The 20,377-nt window shown below is 50.4% G+C and overlaps 2 protein-coding genes across 2 annotated transcripts in view; one reads left to right on the top strand and one right to left on the bottom strand.

Annotated features, from left to right (window-relative positions):
* PLEKHG4 (pleckstrin homology domain containing, family G (with RhoGef domain) member 4) overlaps nucleotides 1-11,409 on the top strand; it is a 98,451-nt gene extending 87,042 nt beyond the window's left edge. The window contains exons 14-23 of the mRNA XM_010585197.1: nucleotides 3,043-3,992; nucleotides 5,691-5,940; nucleotides 6,673-6,762; nucleotides 7,101-7,325; nucleotides 8,233-8,403; nucleotides 8,860-9,037; nucleotides 9,599-9,715; nucleotides 9,802-10,065; nucleotides 10,652-10,848; nucleotides 11,368-11,409. Coding sequence (XP_010583499.1) covers nucleotides 3,043-3,992; nucleotides 5,691-5,940; nucleotides 6,673-6,762; nucleotides 7,101-7,325; nucleotides 8,233-8,403; nucleotides 8,860-9,037; nucleotides 9,599-9,715; nucleotides 9,802-10,065; nucleotides 10,652-10,848; nucleotides 11,368-11,409 — 2,484 coding nt within the window. The remainder of the gene's footprint in view (nucleotides 1-3,042; nucleotides 3,993-5,690; nucleotides 5,941-6,672; nucleotides 6,763-7,100; nucleotides 7,326-8,232; nucleotides 8,404-8,859; nucleotides 9,038-9,598; nucleotides 9,716-9,801; nucleotides 10,066-10,651; nucleotides 10,849-11,367) is intronic.
* A 543-nt stretch (nucleotides 11,410-11,952) lies between these two features.
* On the bottom strand, nucleotides 11,953-18,357 carry LOC104842684 (BTB/POZ domain-containing protein KCTD19-like). The gene is made up of 5 exons (XM_010585196.1): nucleotides 18,254-18,357; nucleotides 16,626-16,857; nucleotides 16,046-16,147; nucleotides 14,992-15,086; nucleotides 11,953-11,998 (listed from the first exon to the last, which is right to left on the bottom strand). Exons 1-5 carry the CDS (start codon nucleotides 18,355-18,357, stop codon nucleotides 11,953-11,955), a joined length of 579 nt encoding a protein of 192 aa, XP_010583498.1.
* Nucleotides 18,358-20,377: the final 2,020 nt, after the last annotated feature.

Here is a 20,377-nt window from a genome sequence, read left to right as displayed (position 1 = left end):
CCCCCCTCCCCCCCCCCCCCCCCCCCCCCCCCCCCCCCCCCCCCCCCCCCGCCTCGAAGGCCTTCACAGGGCAGCTACCTTCCCGACTGGCTGCTGTAAAGGCTAGGCTGGCCTGCTGGCTGTGCCTCTCCTGCACATTGCTCTTGGCATCCTCTTTCAGAGCCCCATGTCCCTTTTGAGCTCAGCTTTTCCTGTCAGTGAGCAAAAGGGAGCCAGCATGCAGTCTTTGGTCAGGATCACCCATTGACCTTCACAGCCAGAAGTGAGATGTACCCTTAGCCCACACTGATGGCCAGCCCTTGCTCCAGGCAGAGCTCAAAGGGGTTGGTGTTGGTTCGTGTACAGCTGGAGGGAGCAGCTCAAAAAACCACAGCAAAATAGGTCACCTGTCACTGCCGTGCGGATCTGGTGGGCTCAGCTGCACTCGTGTCCTGGTTTCAGCTGGGATATAGTTAACTGTCTTCCTAGTAGCCGGTACAGTGCTATGTTTTGAGTTCAGTATGAGAAGAATGTTGATAACACTGATGTTTTCAGTTGTTGCTCAGTAGTGTTTAGACTATAGTCAAGCATTTTTCAGCTTCTCATGCCCAGCCAGGGCACCTGACCCAAACTGGCCAACAGTGTATTCCATACCATGTGACGTCCCATCTAGTTTAGGAACTGGGAGGTGGGGGGCAGGGAATCGCTGCTCGGGGACTGGCTGGGTGTCGGTCGGCGGGTGGGGAGCAATTGCCCTGCGCATCATTTGTACATTTCAATCCTTTTATTACTACTGTTGTCATTTTATTCGTGTTATCATTATTAGTTTCTTCTTTTCTGTTCTATTAAACTGTTCTTATCTCAACCCAGGAGTTTTACTACTTTTCCTGATTTCCTCCCCCATCCCACTGGATGGGGGGGGAGTGAGTGAGCGGCTGCGTGGTGCTTAGTTGCTGGCTGGGGTTAAACCACGACAACTCGGCATTTCACCTCGCCTTGATATGCATCTGCCTCCAGGGAATAAAAGACCCTCCACATCACAGATAAATGCAGATTCTCACCAGGGTCTGGCACGTCCTCTGCCTCTGCATGCCCCTCCTGGCCCCCAGCAGTGGGCAAGTCTAGAGCATAAAGCCTGGATCAAGAGAGAGGCAGGTCAGGAGGCTGTTGCTGTGCTAGGCAGGGTAATGGGAGGAGAGGGGACTGCTGCTCTTTTGATTGTCCTGTGCTGTGATTGCATGGGGCTGTTTGAGAAGCACTTTCACCGAGCAGCTGCTGGTTTTTCTGAAGCAGCTTCTTGCTCCGCATGAGTAATGGGGCTGGCTGCATGCACGCTGTGCAGCTGCAGCTCAAAAGAGCAATGTGGACGGCTGTGGGAGCTCCTGTGGAATCTGTCCCTGGAGTGACTCTGCTCAGTCTGCAGGCTACCCATCATGTGCTGGCGTTCAGCTCTTGTACAAACAGCAGCGCTTGGTGCTCATAGCTGTCCCCATCCAGGAGCTGGGCACCATGTGAATGAAGCATTTCCTGCCCTGCCTACCTCTGTCACCAACAGAGAGTGAGCCTGGCACCTGATCTGTTTGACCACCGGGTCCCTGATGGGGATGCAGTGTCTGCTCCACATCTGCAAAAAGCCTGGGTGGATTTTCTTGGTGTGAAGGCTCTATTCTGCGTAAAAGTAAGTGCTTTAAGCTCTCTGAGTGCAGTCTGTCATAGTAAGGCTGTTCAGCAGGTGGAAAATGGTCTAAGGGTGGTCACGTTGTTCCTGGCGCTACGTATGAATGTTGCTTCTCTGCAGAAGCATAGCAGGTACGCAGGGCCTGACAGGTCAAGTGGTAGAGATGGTCTGGCTCACTTCAAGGGCAGCCTGTGGTATTTCTGCAGATCCACTGGCCTTGGACAGTTGATGGAAGGTGCCAGGCAGGCTTGCCCTGGGTGTTTTCTCTGCCTTCTGCATCCGATTTTAACAAATAACTCTGTGTTTTCACTGGTGAGCAGTTAAGTTCCCTGGCCAGGCCTGTGGCAGCTGGTCACACCTTATCCACTCTATAGTTAAACCTTGTCATCATCCCTGCTTTATAGAGAAAGTAGTGGCTTATGAGCCTGACTAATTCAGATGTTTGCCTTTTCTCTCATTTTTATTGGTGACAGACAGATCTTAGTGCATGGTGCTTCATTAGCCCCTTTCCTGCCATGGTGGTAAGGCACTGTTACCTTGCGTCTGTCATATTGGACCACATTTTGTCCCACTCCTTGTGTTCGACTGATACAGCAGAGCTGTTTTAGCAAAGCCAGCGTATGCACCACTGCTAGAGTTAAGCCCTGTGAAACTGCTTCCAGCATTTCTGGAGTATTAGAAATAAACTGCTGAGCTTGGTATTTGACTAACCAGCACAAGCATGTAGTGCAGTAGCAGGCAGGGCCAGGCAGGTAGGCAGGGCACAGTATGCCACATGGGTGCCAGCAGGCACAGAAAATGCAGAAGCTGCAGCTGGGCTTGCATGGTCTCAGATTCCTACTTGCTGCAAGGGTGGGTCAGAGCACTCAGGATGATCCACAGAGCCCAGTTCTGATCGAGTTCCAGGCCTCTGCGTGCCATCAGCTCTGGAGAAATGGCATGGGGAGCAGCAGTCCTATTCCCTGCAGCTTACTGATGCCCCCTTGACCTCATACTGCGTGGTTAGTGGTGGGAATGGCTGGGCAAAGGAGGAGGGCTACACTGAGGTGTGAATTCCAGCAATCTTGGCAGCAGCTTCCCCTGGGCCCTCCTGCCCAGAGGACGAACGTGCCCAGCAGCGTGTGTGCCCAGCGTCACAGGGACCTGGCAGGGAGGTGGAGCTGTGGCAGAGCAGCCGGCACAGCTGAAGCCTTCTGCATAAGGAGCTGTTTGTTTAGCTCAATTGTTAAGCCCTATTGACAATAGCAGCGCCCCCCTCCTCTCACACTCGAGGAACTGTGGTGGCCACACACTGATCCTTTCTCTTGTCTTCAGGCACCGAATTCGGGTTATTCTTCCCTGAGTCCCTCTGACTGGCTGTTGCCTTTTGTTCTCGCTCTCTGCAGGCATACGAGTGGGCCTTGGAAGGGATGCGACACCTTGCCTGCATCAGCATGGAGGACTGCAGCTCTGCCGAACACTGTGCAGGTGTGATCAAGTGCCTGGAGAGTTACAAGGGGCAGCACCCAGACATCAGCGATGCCCGGTTCCAGGAGATGAAGGAGCTGGCCTGTGAGCTGAAGAGTGACAAGGGACTCAAGCAGTGGAAATTTGCATGGTCCAAATGCCAGGAGACCAAGCTGGTTTTTGAAAAGAAACTCGAAGCAGCCTTGAGAACAAGGAAGTCTCTGCTGTCAGACCACAAACCAGCTGCAAGGGAGCAGCCCCGGGCTGACAGTGAGGCTGGCAGTCTGTCCCACCGGAGGCACTCTGAGGGGGCCACCTCCGGGTCCCACTGGGACAGGACTTACAGCGTGTCCCACTGCTACAACAGGCCCAACTGCTCTCTGGGTTGGTCTAAGGAGAAAGCTCCCTCGTCCTCCCTGAGCTGCCCTGGTGATGTTAGTGCTGGGGAAGAATTTGCCTGCCAAACTGCTCTCAGCCCTGGTCCTCACTTGAGCAGAGTTTCTTTTGCCAGCGGGGCCTCCAAGTCTCCAAAGCTGCCTGAAGAAAAGTCAAACCTGGAGAGCATATTGGAAACCCTGGAGGTGAAGCCATCCTGCACATCCACTCCAGCCTCTGGGAAGCTGCCTCCCAGGAGGATGCTCCGGAAGGCCCAAAGCTTTGACCTTCCGTGTGGTGAGAGCCTGTGGTCAGGCTGCCAGAGGACGCTGAGCGAGCCGGCCAGATACGGCAACACCGGCGTCTTTATTAAGGGGCTGGAGGTGAGCAGCACTGAGCTGGTGGACAGGACTTTCGCACTGCGGCAGCAAGCCACTCACAGCTGGGCTGCAGACTGCCTGCTGGAGGGACAGAGGGGCTGCCTCTCCGTGTTGGAAGCCAAGAGCTGGGGCAGGTAAGTGGCAGTGACACTCGGCGCTCTGGTCCTCAGGTTGGTGAAAAGGCAGTGAGCAAAGATGTGAAGAGCTCTGCAGTGACACTTAACTTTGGCAGTGGGTACAGGGCAGATGGAGATGTAGCTCCAGCTTCCCTGCACACACATGTGTGGCACTGAGTAGGCCCACAGGGATGTCCCCACATAGCCTGGCACCTCCCTCTGGGGGGAGGCAGGGAAATGGGATCTGTTGCTCTTCCCCCACAGCATGGCTCTTCTGTAAGAGGGGAAAGAGCAGTTCCCAGGCAGGAGAGGATGGAGTCTGAACATTGCTGGCATTGGAGGATGAGGGTTTGCAGAAACATAGTATTCAGGGACCTGGTAAACCAGTGGTTACAGCAGGGGGGTCTGCAGTGGGAAAGCAGAAGCATAGTGCATCATGCTGCACACTTTTGGGGAGCGCTGTACCCAGACAGGTAGGGAGGCATTTCCAGTACTCTGTGACAGCTGCTTCATAGGTAAGAGGGTGTTTGTGTTTGCCCTTTGGGGCTGAGATCTCTGTTTGTGTGGCCAACAGCTGGCTTTTGTTCTCTTCTTTTCCTTCTCTGTCCTTAAGAATCTCAACTTTGTTGTAGTACTGCAAAGTGGCTAGGACATGGAGACCCCAGGGATGTGAGCTGTTCTTCAAAGGGGGTCACCAGGCAGGTCTTTAAGCTGCTCTCATTGGAAAAGATTTTAAAAAAGAAAAATATTTTTTAAATGATGGTAGAGGTGAGAAACGAGTGCTGGATGCAGGGGGACCACAAAGCTCCTCCGCTGCTTCTGCTCTGGATGGGATGGCTGGTGACAGTGAAATCCTCTGGAAGGGGTCTCTGATAGCCCAGCACAGCATGTGTCAGGAAAGCTTATGGCAGGGGATGAACACCAGTAGACAGGACCCTAACTGCTTTGCTTCTCAAGGGAGCAATGCAGCAGCCCTCCTGTCCATGGGTGCTAAGGCAATCGTACAATCATACTGTTCAGTCCACTGAACAGCCAGGAGTTGGCTTGGGGGAAAGCTGAGAGGCAGGGAAGGCAGGCACACGTTTAGAGTAGTTATGTTTGGTGCTGCACTGCCTCGCAGTGGAAACGTCGAGTATCTAAGAGCAATCCTTTGAGACGTGCAGAGCAACCCATGCTAGGAGCGGCTGTTTGCTGATGAAGCGATATGAGGTTTGTTTCCCACTCTTATTTTTACTGGGACAAGCCCAACAGCACCTGCTTATGTTGTCCCAGGGTCAGCATTGCCTCCCACAGCATCCAGTCATCAGGCTGACTCCTCCTCACGGAAGTTATCGTGACTTCTGCTGTCCCTGTTGTGTCAGGAATGCAGCTGTTTGCAGAGCAGCCTGTTGTGTCTGGAGCAGGGGCTGGGTGGGCCCAGGTGTGTGTGTCCTGCTGGGGTTGGGTCAGGACCACAGCCAACCTGGGTCTTACCCTTCCTGAACAGAAAAGGCAACAGAGTTCCTTGGATCAGCCATGAGCTTTTCAGTGTTCAGGGTCAGAGCTATCACAGGCAGTTGTGAATCTGAGCTTGGATGGTGCTAAAGGATCATCTCATTCCCGCGTTGGGTCTCAGGGAGAGCTTCTCTAGGGATAGTCCAGTGCTTTGCAGGCACTCTGATGCTGTAGCCCTTCTGCATTGTGGATCCCTTCAAGGCTGAGTGTTTCCTGTTGCAGCAAGCTGCGGCACATCATTGATGAGATGGTAACCACGGAACGGGAATACGTGAGGTCGCTTTGCTACATCATCGATAGCTACTTCCCTGAGATGGAGCGCCTCGACCTCCCCCAGGACCTGCGTGGGAAACGCAGCGTCATTTTTGGGAACCTGGAGAAACTCTATGATTTCCACAGCCAGTACTTCCTGCGAGAGCTCGAGAGCTGCTGCAACCACCCGCTGCGGGTCAGCCACTGCTTCCTCCGACATGTAAGGCATCAGCACCTTCCCCCTGGGGTTGGGCTCCTCCGGACACGTGCTTGGCTCCTATGCCCAGCAGTGCCTATACGTTTAGCTGCTCACCTGCGTCTTAGTGGGCTGTGGCCTTTTTTGGGAGGGGAAGGACTACCCTGTCCTGGGTTGATTTGTCCCCTGCCAGCTCAAATGCTAGTTGGACTGGGATGGCTCTGCGAGGCTGGGTCCAGGCAGCAGCAGATGCTTTTTGCCTTTCCTGTTGCTCTTTGCTACCAAGAGACCCTGCCAGGGAAGCAAAATGTCTGTTCCTTAAAGACCACCTGCTTCCGCAGGGGCATCCCTTACCCTGTCTTCTGTCTGTGGTGTCAGTGTGGAATGACTTCAGGGAATGGAGAGGTACAGACCTGCTTGTTGAAAAGGGCTGCTAGGGAGAAGCACGGGACACCAGTCTCAAGCTCAGCTGCCCCATGCGTGTTTGCTGCTACCAGGTGAATGGTATCTATTGGGGTACAAAGGGCGCAAGGGTAACTGGACAGTGGATTGAAAAGTCTTTGCTACTGTAGGAGTAGGAAGACAAAGAACATTCCCTGGCTCTTAATGAACTTGAAGCAAAGTCACTCCTGGTATCATAGGAGGCTCTGGTGCAGCCTGAGAGAGGCGGAAGTACTTGAGTAACCAACCCGGGGGCATGGCTGTCACTGTGTCCTGGATGTGCATTGGTCTCATGCAGGGACCTCTTTTTTGCAGAAAGACCAATTTGGGATGTACGCATTGTATAGCAAGAACAAGCCAAAGTCTGACTCGCTGCTGGCCAGCCATGGGAATACCTTCTTCAAGGTAAATTCCACTGCCTGCATCACGATTACTCCTGGTGTTTGAGTCACTGATCTGTTTAAACAAGCCCAACTTTCCTGCTTGAGGGGAATGTTCAGCACTACCTCTGCTTTCCTGGCACAGCTCTCTGCACAAGTGTATGTTGGGGGACAGGGGCAGAGGTGTGGCGAGTGCTTTGGAAAGGAGCCCAGCACACAGCAGCATTGGTCCTATGGCCTTGCGTTTCCCTGCAGGGCAAACAGAGTATCCCAGTCAGGAAAGCTATGGGTGTCAGTGCCTGCCTGGGGGCACAGGGCTCTCCACAGGAAGCTGCTGCCTTCACTCTCTGCTGCATTTCTCAGTTCAAGCAGGTGCAGCTTGGAGATAAGATGGACCTGGCCTCCTACCTGCTGAAACCTATCCAGCGGATGAGCAAATACGCCCTGCTCCTGAAGGACCTGATCAAGGAGTGCAGTGAGGCACAAGAGCAGGAGCTGGGCTACCTCCGTGCAGCTGAGGAGATGGTGAAGTTTCAGCTCCGGCACGGAAATGACCTGCTGGCCATGGATGCCATCCGTGACTGTGATGTACGTTCTAGTGTCCTCCCCAGCCCGGGGGGGCAGAGCCACACTTCTTCCCCTTCTCTAGACTTGCGGTCTTTGGATCGTATGGTGAGCCTCCCCTCAAATTCCCAGAGTGATCAGGGTGCTGTCTGCCAGTACAGCATAGTGGGACTACTGAGGCACAGAGCAGGGTCTCCTTGATTCACTAGGACAGACAGCCTGGATGCTGTTACTTGAGCTGGGTGAGCTGCTTGTCATAAACATGCACCCAGGTGCTTACTGAGGTGACATGAGGGAGCCTGGCAGCACTTGCAGATGGTATCCTGCAGGCTGCCTCAGGCCCTTCAGTTTCTTTTGAGCTGGTGATAAGAGGGTCAGGCAGTTTGCAAGAAGGAATTCAAACTGATGCTGATGGCAGGGGTAGGCCAAAATCAGCTAGGTGGGGCTTGAAGGAGAGGCATGCAAAGTGCAGCACTGGAGGAGGAGAAACCACAGGGCTCAGGGTGGAGGAAGATGGATCTGGAGCAGGAAGAACTGAGGGACTGGTCTTCTGACCCAGATGAGCTCCTGGCAGTCTGATAGGACTCCTTTCCTCTTCAGCTCTCTTCTTTCCCCCAAGAGAAAGCTCTGGCTGCTGCCTCCAGTTGCCACCGCAGAGGTTTGTCACAGATCTGCACAGGGTGACAAGAGAGGGTCATCTGTGGATTATGCCTAGGAGAAAGGTGCAGCTCTTCCCTGAGCTCTGGGCCAGTTGTTTCAGCCTGATGTGGCCTCTAGCAGAGCCACGCAGCCCTACTTCTTCAAGAGCCCTCCTAAAGATGACAGGTAGCTGCCACTTCTTCACCACCTGGGCTACAGCCATATGGGACCCTGCTCTCTAAGTCTAGACCTGATTCTGCTGGGGTCTTATCAGGATGTTCCCTGTGTCCAGGTGAACCTGAAGGAGCAGGGGCAGCTGGTGCGGCAGGATGAGTTCACCATCTGGCTGGGCCGTAGGAAATGCCAGCGACACGTCTTCCTCTTTGAGGACCTGATCCTGTTCAGCAAGCCCAAGAGGATCGAGGGTGGCTTTGATGTGTATATCTACAAGCGCTCCTTCAAGGTATGGGCAGCCCTGCAGCTCCCTCCTGTGCAAGAGGTGTCCATGGCTGGTTTTCCCATGGATGCATGGCTCTGAAATGGGGAGCAGGAGCATCTTCAGCAGAAGGGCTCCTCCCAGCACTGCTAAGCCTTCTCCAAGCTATGCAGTGAAGCCAGAAGGAAATACTTCACACATTAATGCCTGGGCCCCCTCCATGCTGTGAGACGTGGGGACAGGGAGTGTGAGGGAATGGCAGTGTGTGTGCGGCAGGGAGGTGGTGCTGACTGTGGATGAAGTACTGGGAACTGCTTGGACTGTCTCTGTCCAGATAGTACCTGCTCCTGTCCAGGCCCTCAGGCTCCTTCCTCTGGGGTCTGCTGAGCTGGAGGCAGCTCTGGCACAGGGTGCAGGCAGGGTTTAACCTTTCTGCTCCTGGTGGAGCCCCAGTTGATGCTTTGCTCTTCCTTTTTCTGGCAGACTGCAGACATCGGTCTGACGGAGAACTCTGGAGACAGTGGCCTGCGCTTTGAGATCTGGTTCCGAAGGCGGAAGTCCAGTGACACCTACATCCTCCAGGCCAGCTCAGCTGAGACTAAGCAGGCCTGGACCAGTGACATTGCCAAGATCCTGTGGCAGCAGGCAGCCCGCAATAAAGGTGTGATTCCTTCCCGGGGCATCTGTGCCACAAAAGGTGCGGGAGGCCTGTTCAGCTCATGCTGTCCTGAGTAGGTTTGGAGCCTGTTACCAGGCAGCTCTGTGTGGCGAGCAGCTGTGTGCCAGCATGCAGCCTCAGGAGCATGTGCTGGGCTTGGCTGGGCATGTCCCTTTCCTGTCCCTCATCCCCAAGGAAGATACTAGCACAGGGTTCCCTGCCCTGTGAGTATGGGCTGTGCTCCTGAATGGCTCCCTGTTCTCCCCACTGTCTAGGCCACTGCTGGAGCGGCAGCTGTCTGTCTGAGTCCCTCCTTTCCGCCCCAGGCTTCCCGCTTGGCAGGACTCTCGTAGGTGGCATGGCACTGAGCTACTTGGCCAGAGCAGGGCATGATTGCTTGTCTGTGGAGACTCCTCAGGACTGGAGAGCGAGGGGAGAACAGATCTAATCTCAGTAGTTCAGGAGCAGCCTGGCCCAGGAGTGCTCTGGCCTGGGGCTGCATAGTGCCTGTGGGGAAGGTTGGGTCAACCTCACAAACGTGGCTGTGGGTCTCTTCCTCTCCAGAAATCCGTATGCAGGAGATGGTCTCCATGGGTGTGGGCAACAAGCCATTCCTGGATATCAAACCCAGCGAGGCAGCTATCAATGACCGTGCTATCGATTACATCATGAAAGGAAGAGGTAAGTGCCAGCCATGCCTGCCCCCTTGCTCCACGTGAGCTAGGCAGAACTGGTGCTCAGGGCTTCTTTGGTACGTTTTCTGGCAGGCGCCAGGACCAGAGCATCAATTGCGGTGTCTCTGTTTGACCATTCCAACCCATACAAGAGGACACAAGCACAGCTCTCCGCTGGCAGCACCCCTGCTGCATACAGCCCTTCCTCCTCTTCCCTGCTGGGGCCCCTCAATCTCCACATGTACCTGGACCAGGCTCTGCTGCCAGGCGTCCTGGCCCCCAGCCGCCCCTTTGACATTGGCACCTGCATCGAGGAAGACGAGCTGGAGCACGAGACGAGCAGCCAGCCATCACTGAGTACGTACAAGCCCCACTGTTCTGTAGTGCGCTCTGGGATGTGTGGGCTCATCCCCACACCTTGGTCTGCGCTGTGCAGTCAGGCCAGGCTCATTGGGGTCATGGCAGTCCCTGTCTCATACCCAGACTGGGGCAAAGAGGGCCCTGCCCTTCCATGCCAGCTCTGTCCCAGCTTTCGTGGGGGGGAGTTAGCTCAGATACAGGGATTAGTAAAGCACCCACTGATCTGCAGCTGTGCCCGTGGCAGGCTTGGTGCTGCATACTGGGGCTTCTGGGGCCTTGGAGGCCAGTGCTTGTGTCTCTGTCCCTCTGGTACGAGGCACTCTGTCCCTTGCTCTCACCAGCCTGGTCCGGTGACCTCTTGGCTTCCCCTGTGTGAACTTCCCTGGCCAGTCTATACTGATCTCCAGCATCATTTGATACCCTTCCTCAGGTTATTTTGTTGCCTATGGCTTTAAAGAGGCCCAGACAGGAGTGTGGCTTATCTACGGGCTTGTGTGGCCAGTGCCCCTGCAGACAGATACATTGTCAAGTGTATGTAGGCCAAATTCATCATCATCAGAGTGACCTTCCTCTCTTCCCCCAGCAACAGAGAGCTCGGAGTCATCACACTGCATGTCAGGCAGTGGCTCTAGTGGCTCCGACAGTGGCTGTGTCTCCAGCATCCCACAAGAAAGCTTCTGTGAAGACGTGGGCTCACCCCCCTACATGCCCCTAGGCCCACAACACAGCTCTGCGGTGGAGGAGAAACCCAGGTTCACAAACAGCCAGTACATTTCTGCTGTAAGTGCAAGTGGCCAAAATACTCTCTTCGCTTTGCCTGTTCCTGCAACTGCCTCCCCGGTTCAAGCCACTGCCTCTCATGGGGGGACTGAAGATGCTGCTTTTGGGCTAGGGGTCACTGTGGGGAAGTGACCTTTCCTCTTGCAGAGACTCACCTCCTCTGGAGCAGGCGAAAGCCCCTCTGCTGTGAGAGCCTCCCCTGTGGTGGCCAAGACCCACGAGGAGATGCTCTGGAAAGGACCAGTGCTGGAGGATACACCAGGAGGGGATGCTGTACACAGGACCTATAATGCTGTCATGGGCCGGGGTACATACATAACCTCCTGGGACGGATGGAGCTCTGCTGCAGATGCTGCTAAGCTCCTTTTCTGGGAGGTTTGGGCGCCTGTCGCTCTGAGATGGCAGTGTGTCTCCTCTTAACGTTCCTGAGAGTTCTTGGCTGCTTCCCTTCCCACTAGATCATGTCCTGATGCTGTTGTCCTCTAACCCTGTACTAATGCTGACTTCTCTCCTCCGCAGAAAGCAGGCCAGGTCACCATAAGTCCCTCGACAATAGTGTGAGCCCCTCTGCACACGTATACCGCCTAAGGAAGTGGAGTTGCTGTAAGTAGCCCCTGAAGGGGATTTTCCAGCAGCTCTGAGTGCTCGTCAGGTTTGTCAGTAGCTCTGGGTCAGAAGAGCCTCACCCTCTGCTTCTCGATGAGAAGTTTTTCACATGATTTTCTGACCAGTCTCTGGGGCTCTGATTCATCTGCTTAGAGGAGACCAGCTCCCACAGAGACGGCTCCCATAGAGCCATTGCCTTCCACAGCCAGTCTGACGCCTCCCTGGCTTGAAGAAGCAGAAGCAAAACAAGCCAAGTCACTTTCAGGTAGCAGAGGCTCGAGCACCACCACGGTGTTCAGATGAGCTTCTTTCCTCTGAATGCTGCCCAGCTGTCTAACCACTAATCTGTTTCTTGTGGCTGTTTGCCGAAATCCTGCTCTTTGTTAGTCCCTTTGAACTGCCTTGGGGAATCCACAGTATTCTCCCCCCGCTGAATTTATCCCACAGTTTCCTTTGAACCTCCAAAGGAAACTGCACATCACCAGGCAGAGGAACCTGCTAGGTGATGGTCACAATGTCCCGAGGGAGCTGGAGGATGCCTTGTCTGCAAGGAAGTTGCTGTTGAACTGAGGAGGGGTGAGCCCTGGCAAGACTTGCAGCCAAGCAGGGCTTCCTATGTGTGGGTGGCAGCCCTTGGGAAGTCATGTCATGGCCCACCCAGACTGGCCTGCTTCTGGCTCAGCTTTTTCCTCTCTGGCCTTAGACCTGAGCCTCCCTTTCCCCAGGGAGCAAAGGGGTAGGAACGTGAGAGAGGCAGGACTAGGGCTGGAAGAGTCAAGGCCCAGGGTGGTAGATGGCTCATAGGTTTGGTACTGTGGGGGTATTAACAAGCACATGGGCCCACGGCTTGTGATCTGCAGGTACAGGAGTTCATAACTAGTTAAACAGCACCAGTCAAGGTTAAAATTTAAGATCCAGAGCCCCTTCTGGCAGGGGGGGACAGTCAGAGACAAGACTTATTGAAGTGGGCACAGAAGCAGTGGGGTTTGCTGGCCCGCTGCTGCTGGGACAGCAGCACGTAGCCTTTGGGTGAGTCCTGAGGTGCAGAGGCAGCCCTCCGCATGGGGGAAGAGCTGCGCTTCTCCTGCGAGGCTCTTCCAGTAAAATGTTCTTTCCCCACCAAAACACAGCTCTGACAAACAGTGGTTTTCAAGCCTTTTGCAAAATCGCTGCTGGCCAGGACAGAACGACCTGCCATGGCACAGGAGTGCAGCCAGTCTAACCCATTGCACGGTGCTGTGTTCCAGGTTTGATTGCCATTTCAAACTCCCTGAAGACCCCAGGCCTCTGACCAGCAGAAGGAGACAGTCTTCAGCCATGAAGATAGAGATACATATTTTTATTTTTTTTCTTTTACACATAATCAGCCTCTTTCAAACAGCCCAAAACCTGACCTCTGGCTGGGGTGAAGTCCCAAGAAGGTTTCTGTCAACTACACGTAATAGATTTGGTGTTGGATGGGACCTTGGGCATTCAAAATTTGTTAGCCCTATATTTATGAGTAATAAGTAGCATAACAGTTTGGGAAAAAAAGTATTATTTTTAAAGCTATGAGCTGTACAGATTTTTGTTACGAGTGACTCTGTTACTATTTGTTCTGTAAGCTGCACATTTTATAAAGTTTTTGGAAGGGCATAAAGAGAAACTGAGGTATTTAAGAGAAGTAGTGTAACTTTCGGTTTCAGGGTTATATTGACCTGGAGCTTAAGATTTAACGTCCTTCCGTATGTTCTAAATATGTCTATCATAGCAATAATTTATTTTCTTGGCTTAACACTTCTGTTTTAATAAAAGCAATTTCATTGTTACAGTGAATCGTTTCTTCAGATGATTCTACCAGTGCCTCAGTGCTGAGCTTATCTCTGTCTTAACCACCTGTCAGCTCTTCCCCTCTCCCCATACAATTTCTGCACTAACCAACTGCCAGCTAAACCCTGTAAATCCCGAGTGCGTTCCCCAGGAGAAGGGGAAGATCCCCAGGTGGAGACTTCCCAGACACCAATGGGAAGGCCAAGGCAGAGCAGGGAGTTGTCCACAGAGCAGCCAGCAGAGTCCTGGCAGGGCATGAGGAAGAGTGAGCTGTCTGCCAGAGGTCAGGAGGCACAAGTCTCCAAAGTTCCTGCCTTTAATTTAAGCCAGTTACCTGGCATAGCTGCTGTCCCAGCAGCAAGTCTCTCTCTGTCTCCCTGCTGGGTCAGGTTCCAGTGGCAGTGTTCAAACTCCAGTATGCCTTGTGTCAGTGGCCGGGCTGTGACCCAGGCTTTGGGGTGACAGGGGCTGGCTGCTTGCTTCGCCTCTGGGGTACTTCAGTCCCACCGTCGTGGCTTGTTTGAGGAGCTTTGGGTGGTGGTGGCATCCAAGACCAACATGTTTTGAGTGTAATGGGTTGACTATAACACTGACCCTTAAATGCATGGTGTCTGAAGGAGCACAGCATCACTGCAGGACAAATGTGCCCTGTGTTATAAGGTGGCCTATTCCTGAGTAACATCAAAGCTCAGGTCATGGCTGTGACAACCTCTTCCTGTTCTTGGAGGAAAGGAGAAGTAGCATTTTTGGAAACCATAGTTAGTTGCTGTCAAGCCTCCTGTTTACTCCTGGTTTATGAAGTGTTGTAAATTGGGCTCCCCCAGGTGTGTCAGCAGTGGTGTCACATCCAGCCTGAGAAGAAGATGGAGCAGTAACTTATTTTAATTGCAGTTTTTTCCCCATAGCTGCTGGGGCAGGGGAGCTGCTGGGCCCTTGACAGGGCTGTGCTGTAGTCTCATACCTACCTGAGTTACCCTCAACATACCGACCATGTTCCTTCAAGTTTGGGAATTCCTGTACTGTACATAAAACACTTGTTTATTTTTAATAAGCTCGATGTTCTTTAAACCTTGTTCTTTTTTTAGACAGCAAAGAGAATGGAGGTTGACACCTTTGTACAAAATGGCGTGGGAAACAGTTGCACAGGGAAGATTTTAGAAATTACTGTTTTGAAATAATTGCTGAGTTAATGCAAGATTTTGGGGCTGTCAGGACAGCAATAGCTCGTGTCATGAGGGAGAGAATTTACTAATGCAACAAGAGGAACATGAAACTTGCTGAATTTCTCCGTTTCAAAGGTTTCTGCATTGCTGGAAAAACCTTTAGTAATGTTTACCTGACACTGTTTTTTCAGGGTTTGATTGATTTGTCTAATAAAGGTTATTTTCTTTATATGAATCGTGTTTGCATTGTATCTTGATTTCTGGGCTGCAGAAGAGGAAGTGGGTGTGTGCCAAGAGCAGTTGGCTTCTCCCATGATGAGAAGCATCAGCTCTCTGGAGGTTTTAAACAAGGACTAGCAAAGTGCCCTGTCTGCACAATGTGCTTAAACTGAAATGTGAAGTTACTGCTCTAGACCTCTGATTATTATTCTCATTGTATTGGGCAATTAATATTAACAAATATGTTACCAGAAAGAGGGGATTCTTTAAATAAACTCCACAGGTCACTAATAAAGCTACCAAAAAGGAGCTGGCTCAAATTTTTATTAATGTTCTGTGAACTTACATTTGCAAGGCAAAATATGAGACCAGTCTGGCAAACCCTCTCTGGATCAGTAAGTCAAGGCAGTGGCTGTACTTCCACATGAAGGGCAGGGTAAACTGAAAAAGCACAAAACCAAGGCCTCCCTTAAGTCACCTGCTGATGGCAGAATGGCAGCATCCCTGACTCCCTCCCTTTCTTAGCAACCCTAGAAGCCTCCTGCCCCCTTTTTTGGGGACAATCTCCTAAATGAGCAGCAGAATTTTAAACTTCTATTAAAATGCTCTCCCTGTAGTGAAATTACCAGTCAGATGGAGAAGTTGCCAGTCTGGCCTTGGCCAGGATTAGTTATTAAAGGATCAGTGTGAGGTAGCAGTCATCCCTCAAGGGCTGGAAGTGGTCACAGAGGCACCACCAGCAGAGGAAAACTCAAGGGCAAGCTCTCCCCAGTCCCTCTCTGTACATATTTCTCCCTTCTCTTCCCCTGGGGAGAAGAAAAATGCTTCTGGTTGGAGCTACTTAAAGCAGGACTGCTGGGGAGGGGCTGTGGGGTGGGATCCGGTACTTCTGACACACAAAAAAACCCCAAACACACAACAGAAATTCCTGGCCCCTTGAGGATGGGTCTCGATTGCTGCCACAAGCCCACAGCAAAGCACACGGCAGTGCACAGATGGCGGGGTGATGCTGGGGGCAGGACACACTGCTATTTATTTCTTCATCACTGCAGGAGCAACTGGAGGCCAAACCTCTTCCCAGCTCCAAAGGTGCCGTAGTTGCTCAAGTGCCCAAGGCTGGGTCTCCCGTCCTCTGCTTTGGGGCTTACCCTTGGTTTTTAAAAATGGACCTGGAAAGTCTCCCAGCCCCCTGTTACTGCAACCAGCACCTCCTGGCCTGCGGGATTGCCAGACCAAAGCCGTCCCCCTGGCTCAGCACAGTGACAACTGCGGCTCCTGGAGCAGCCAGGCGGTTGGTGCCGAGTGTGAAGAGCCAAGTTCCTAACTCCTGCCACCGCACCAATGGCCTGGGGAAGCTGAGAAACCACGGATCATCTGGGCCATGAGCAGCTCGTACCTACACAAAGCCTGTTCATGAGGGTCCCAGCTTTGGCTGTGATTTCTTTGGGATCCTTCAGCCTTACATTGGTCAGGAAAAAGTGGCACTTCCTGGCATAGAATATCTCCTCACGCAAGTGAGAAAGGTAAGAAAAACTATATCTAAAAGGAACAGTTGAAAGAACACAAAGGCATTAGGGGAAGAAAAGAAAAAAAAAGCTGTGGTTTCAGCATTCACCGTTTCAGTTACCCAGTTCTCCAACCTGTCCAAGGTTTTACTGCAACTGACTCTTAACCTGAGCCAGCATTCAAATCTTGGCTCAATGTAAGAGTTTGCCTGAATAAAAACTGAATGTAGATTTCAGACCATTGCATCTTTCCTGATGCATTAAAGAGCGAGCTTCACCGGTAAATATTCAAGGCACCTGCTAGGTTAGGCAGCTGCTGTCTGGCTGTTTTGAAGGATTAAATGTAAGCAGTGGTTTGGCTGTGATAACCTTAGCTACTCAGCTACTCAGAACTGACAACAAACCATGACAGAGAGCATGGTTTTCATACTAAAAACGCTGCAGCAAGATCCTAGAGCTATTTACAGCTCCTTACCTTTCGATAGTGCCTGAGCTTTTCTAGTGTCCAGCTGGCTGCCATCCCAGAGTTCTGTAAACAAACAACAGTCTCTTCATTGCTTATGCAAAAGCCATCATTGTCTAAAACTGGAGGATGTTCAACTTTGAGAATCAATCCTACATTTCTGTGGTCTGCCAGAATGATATCAGTTTGTTTGCCATCCTTTGTTTCTGTGAAGGAATACAGGTTGAGTTTTACATCAAAGCCTCTATCAGTAGTAAATAGGATAAACGCATTTGTCCATTTTTAAGTACGAACACAATATTGTCATCTTCTCTTCAGAGTTATGCCTCCTTTTGTCTTTATTCTGTTGTGATGTTTTGCCAGGAAAGGTGAAACGCCACCAGACAGTAAATGACAGTCTTTACACCAAATAATTTGCAATCTTAGGCATAACATTACAGCCCTTCTCTACTTCCCTCTTTCACATGGAAAATTCAGACAGAGTAACCATTAGGTTTACATTTACATTACCATTTACTGCTTAACAGAACGCAAGCATAATTCAGTCCAGGATTCTTTCACAGGATGTGAAGGAGGCTTTTTTTCTGAGGAAAATAATAACCTGGCTTGCACTGCTATAGTAACAAAAACATCCATAACCACTATTAATTTTAATTATTAACCATTTTGCTTTGCCGACAATTCTGTGAAAACCTGCCATGTTACCCACAGTGGGAGCGGTACAGGGTAAATCACATCCTTCTCAGGGTGTCAGAAGTCTTGGACTGAGACTTTCCACTGAGCTTTCTTGAGTTTGCATTTAGTATCATGGCTAATCAGCTAAATCTTTTTAACTTCTACACATTTCTGTAGAAACGTCTGTGTTTAGCATAGAAATCTTTCAGTCTTTATGTGAAATTACAGATTTTTGTCACTAACTGGATAACTTAACTACATCAAACCAGCTTCACTGTTCCTTGCACAGCTTCAGAGGCAGAGTCACAAGGACACTGAAAGAACAACTCATTGATGCCAGTGAAGCTAAAAGCTCCTCCACCTTTCTGGCAAACACACTTCTAGTATTAAACTCTGCATAGACAAGCAGTAAGATCCAGCCCTTGCTTAGCAGCTGGCAATCAACTCACTATCTTTCAGAGGGATGAGCTTCATTTGCAAGGTCTTGTCTCTTCCTTCACTGGAAACACTTTCTATGAGCAGGGGAACAAGAAAAGGTTGAGACTGTCACTCTGAAATTCATCAGCATGATCAAAGTATCTTATATAAATAAGTCATTCAGTTAATGACTCCCATCACTTTTGAAAATAACAATCACAAAGCAGTCATTTACCTTCTGGTTGCTCCTTGTTTATATTCTCTGCATCACTTCCTACTGTGGGAGTAGTTTTCATGGTGCTGAACTGATTCGTTCCAGCGCTTGGAGTAACTGGCAAACTGTGTGAACACATATTGCTCTGACTGCTTTCCTTCAGCCCTGACTTCATATTGGGTAATGAGATTGTTTCCTTGAATTGTATAGCTTGTTTTCACAGGAGCAGAGGCAACAGGATCTTTGACACCCCTGTCCTTTTCAGGAGTGTTGCACTGAGAGACACTCTCTGTGATACAACTGTCAGAGGTTCTCATGTGCTGAAAAATCACACCTCTTGCAGTTCACCGCATCCCATTCCTTTACCAAGGAAATTAATTTCTGGATGTGACTTGCCGAGTCTTTACTTTCCACTTTCTTTGTCAAAGTGCTTCTCATTCCTCCCTTCCTTGGAGGGCTTACTAAATGTTTGTAATAGCTGGAGCTTATCAGGCTGTCTGAGGAGTCGTTGTATCCTCCAAGTGTATTCCTCTGCTTTGTCCCTTTAGCCCACAAAATAATTTTGGAATACTTTGCCCCACTGGTCTCTTGCTTTCCCTTCAGATCTTTTATATTACTCCATATGTTAATATAGCACTTAATGGAATCCACAGCTGTAGATGAGTACACCTAAAAATACAGTGAAATATGGTTATTTCTAATTGATACGGAAGGAAGTGTAAGTTTCGCCTTTCCTAATAACTGAGGTATTTTACTCATTATAATACAAGCATTTAAGGACTGAGTTCTTAATCCTGGAAAATGCATTCTCACTTCTGTGCTGGATGCAGTGTCCTAAGGCTCTCCAAACCCTGCCCTGATAACTCAGCACTGATGTTACGCTGTCCTGAATCACCTCAGTTCCCATCAGTGAATTTTGCTGAACCTGAAGACAGACACTGGAGTGGCCAAGGCACACAAACAGCGCCTCAACATCCCTGCTACCACTACAGCTAAGATAATTTTGGTTGTCTGAACTGACAGCAGCACATTCTTCTGTACAAGAAAGATGGTTTGGCAAGTTAAAGCAAGCTGTGCAGCCACTCTGCCACAAGAACACCACTTAAGCTACAGGGTGGAGCAGTTTGCTATCAGTGTGTAAATGCTACAGAGGCAGTACTTTCATTTTGCCTTTCTCTAGTAGGCTGAAGGCAACTTTCAGCTGCTGGTGTCCAGCCAAGGACTAAAAGAATTCAAAGACTTGAGCAGGAAGAACTTTTCCCTCTTCCACTGAACTCAAAGACTAGATAATTCCTGCAGGACACTATCTTGCCCAAGTGCACTGCCTAAGCTTGCCACTCCCATCTTTACCACCTAGGAACCAGGAGATCTGGCTTCTAGGTCCCCCTTGCCCAGAGGGGTCAGAACCCCTACATCCCGTGACCCAGCAAAATGCCCCAGTTTCCAAGCTGCACTGAAATCTGCATGAAAACACTTCCCACCCTTTGGTGACAGAGTCTTCCTAAGTAACCAGGAGCGCGAATCACAAGACCAAAAGGAGACTCTAAAAAAGTATAGGCTTGTGGGGTTTAGACCAAGCTAAGACAGACCAGAGGATCTTGATGTTATGCTTTGGACTGCATGACTTTACAGCATACAGTCATTGGATAAAACCAGAAATAAAAGCCCAGCACTCAGGCAGTGCTAAAGCACCCTGCCTTGATATCTACTGCAGAATTCAGTGTGGATCTCCATCTAAATTATGTCTTTAGAGAAGGAGCGCTCTCATGTTTTTGTGATATGCAAACAGAATGTCTATTCCTGCTCTCCATTCTCTCTTGATGCTCAAAGCCTGCCTTTGTAAAATGAAGGTGTTCTTTTTTTATAGAGAGAGATTTTCCAAGACTCATTTTGTAGCTGGTTTTGGAGAGAAAAAAAGCAAAATGGCACTGGTGAATTTAAATCTGGCACTTTTCTAGAAGTGCTTTACAGCAACATGTTCTGAAAACCAAATCTTAGTTCTTTTGGGTCTTTGCTGAACTCATTCTCTTCATTCCAAGATACAGTACTTGATCTTCTACATGGAAAAGAAACTTTATTGCACAATTCATTGGTTTGGATCCATAATCTAGAAAATGAATATTTACAATTATTATAGAACTTTTTCTAGGGGCAACAACCAGTCAATCTGTAAAAGGAACTGCCAGGACTTCTAGTCATCAATGGATCTGCGTACATCACAGTAATTGTTATGAATTACTTTTAAACTATGGGGTAACAGAAGGAGTTCACAATTATCACTAGTACACAATACAGGAGTAGCAAAGGACCAGGAGTTTTCATCGCCCACTTGTGATGAGAATTTCTGAAATGTGATGCTGCAGATACATAGGGGACAAAAATGATTTCTTGTCTCTCTTCCAGCATTCACAAAACCTTGACCAATGGATTTAGGTAAGCCTTGCTGATCAATCCAAGC

Source organism: Haliaeetus leucocephalus, unplaced genomic scaffold, assembly GCF_000737465.1.
Source record: "Haliaeetus leucocephalus isolate CR32 unplaced genomic scaffold, Haliaeetus_leucocephalus-4.0 Scaffold92, whole genome shotgun sequence".
NCBI classification, from domain to species: Eukaryota; Metazoa; Chordata; class Aves; order Accipitriformes; family Accipitridae; genus Haliaeetus; species Haliaeetus leucocephalus.
Note: the sequence above shows the minus strand (reverse complement) of the source record. Positions and strands in the feature narration are given on the sequence as shown.

Coding starts and splice junctions, on each gene's coding strand:
- LOC104842684 (XM_010585196.1), bottom strand. CDS start 18,357: ATGAGAAGCACTTTGACAAAGAAAGTGGAAAGTAAAGACTCGGCAAGT. Junction 15,087..16,045: donor CCCTCATGAACAGGCTTTGT/GTAGGTACGAGC, acceptor GTGCTTTTTCAG/TTTACCCTGCCCTTCATGTG. Junction 11,999..14,991: donor TCATATTTTGCCTTGCAAAT/GTAAGTTCACAG, acceptor ACTTCCTTGCAG/ACAAGGCATCCTCCAGCTCC.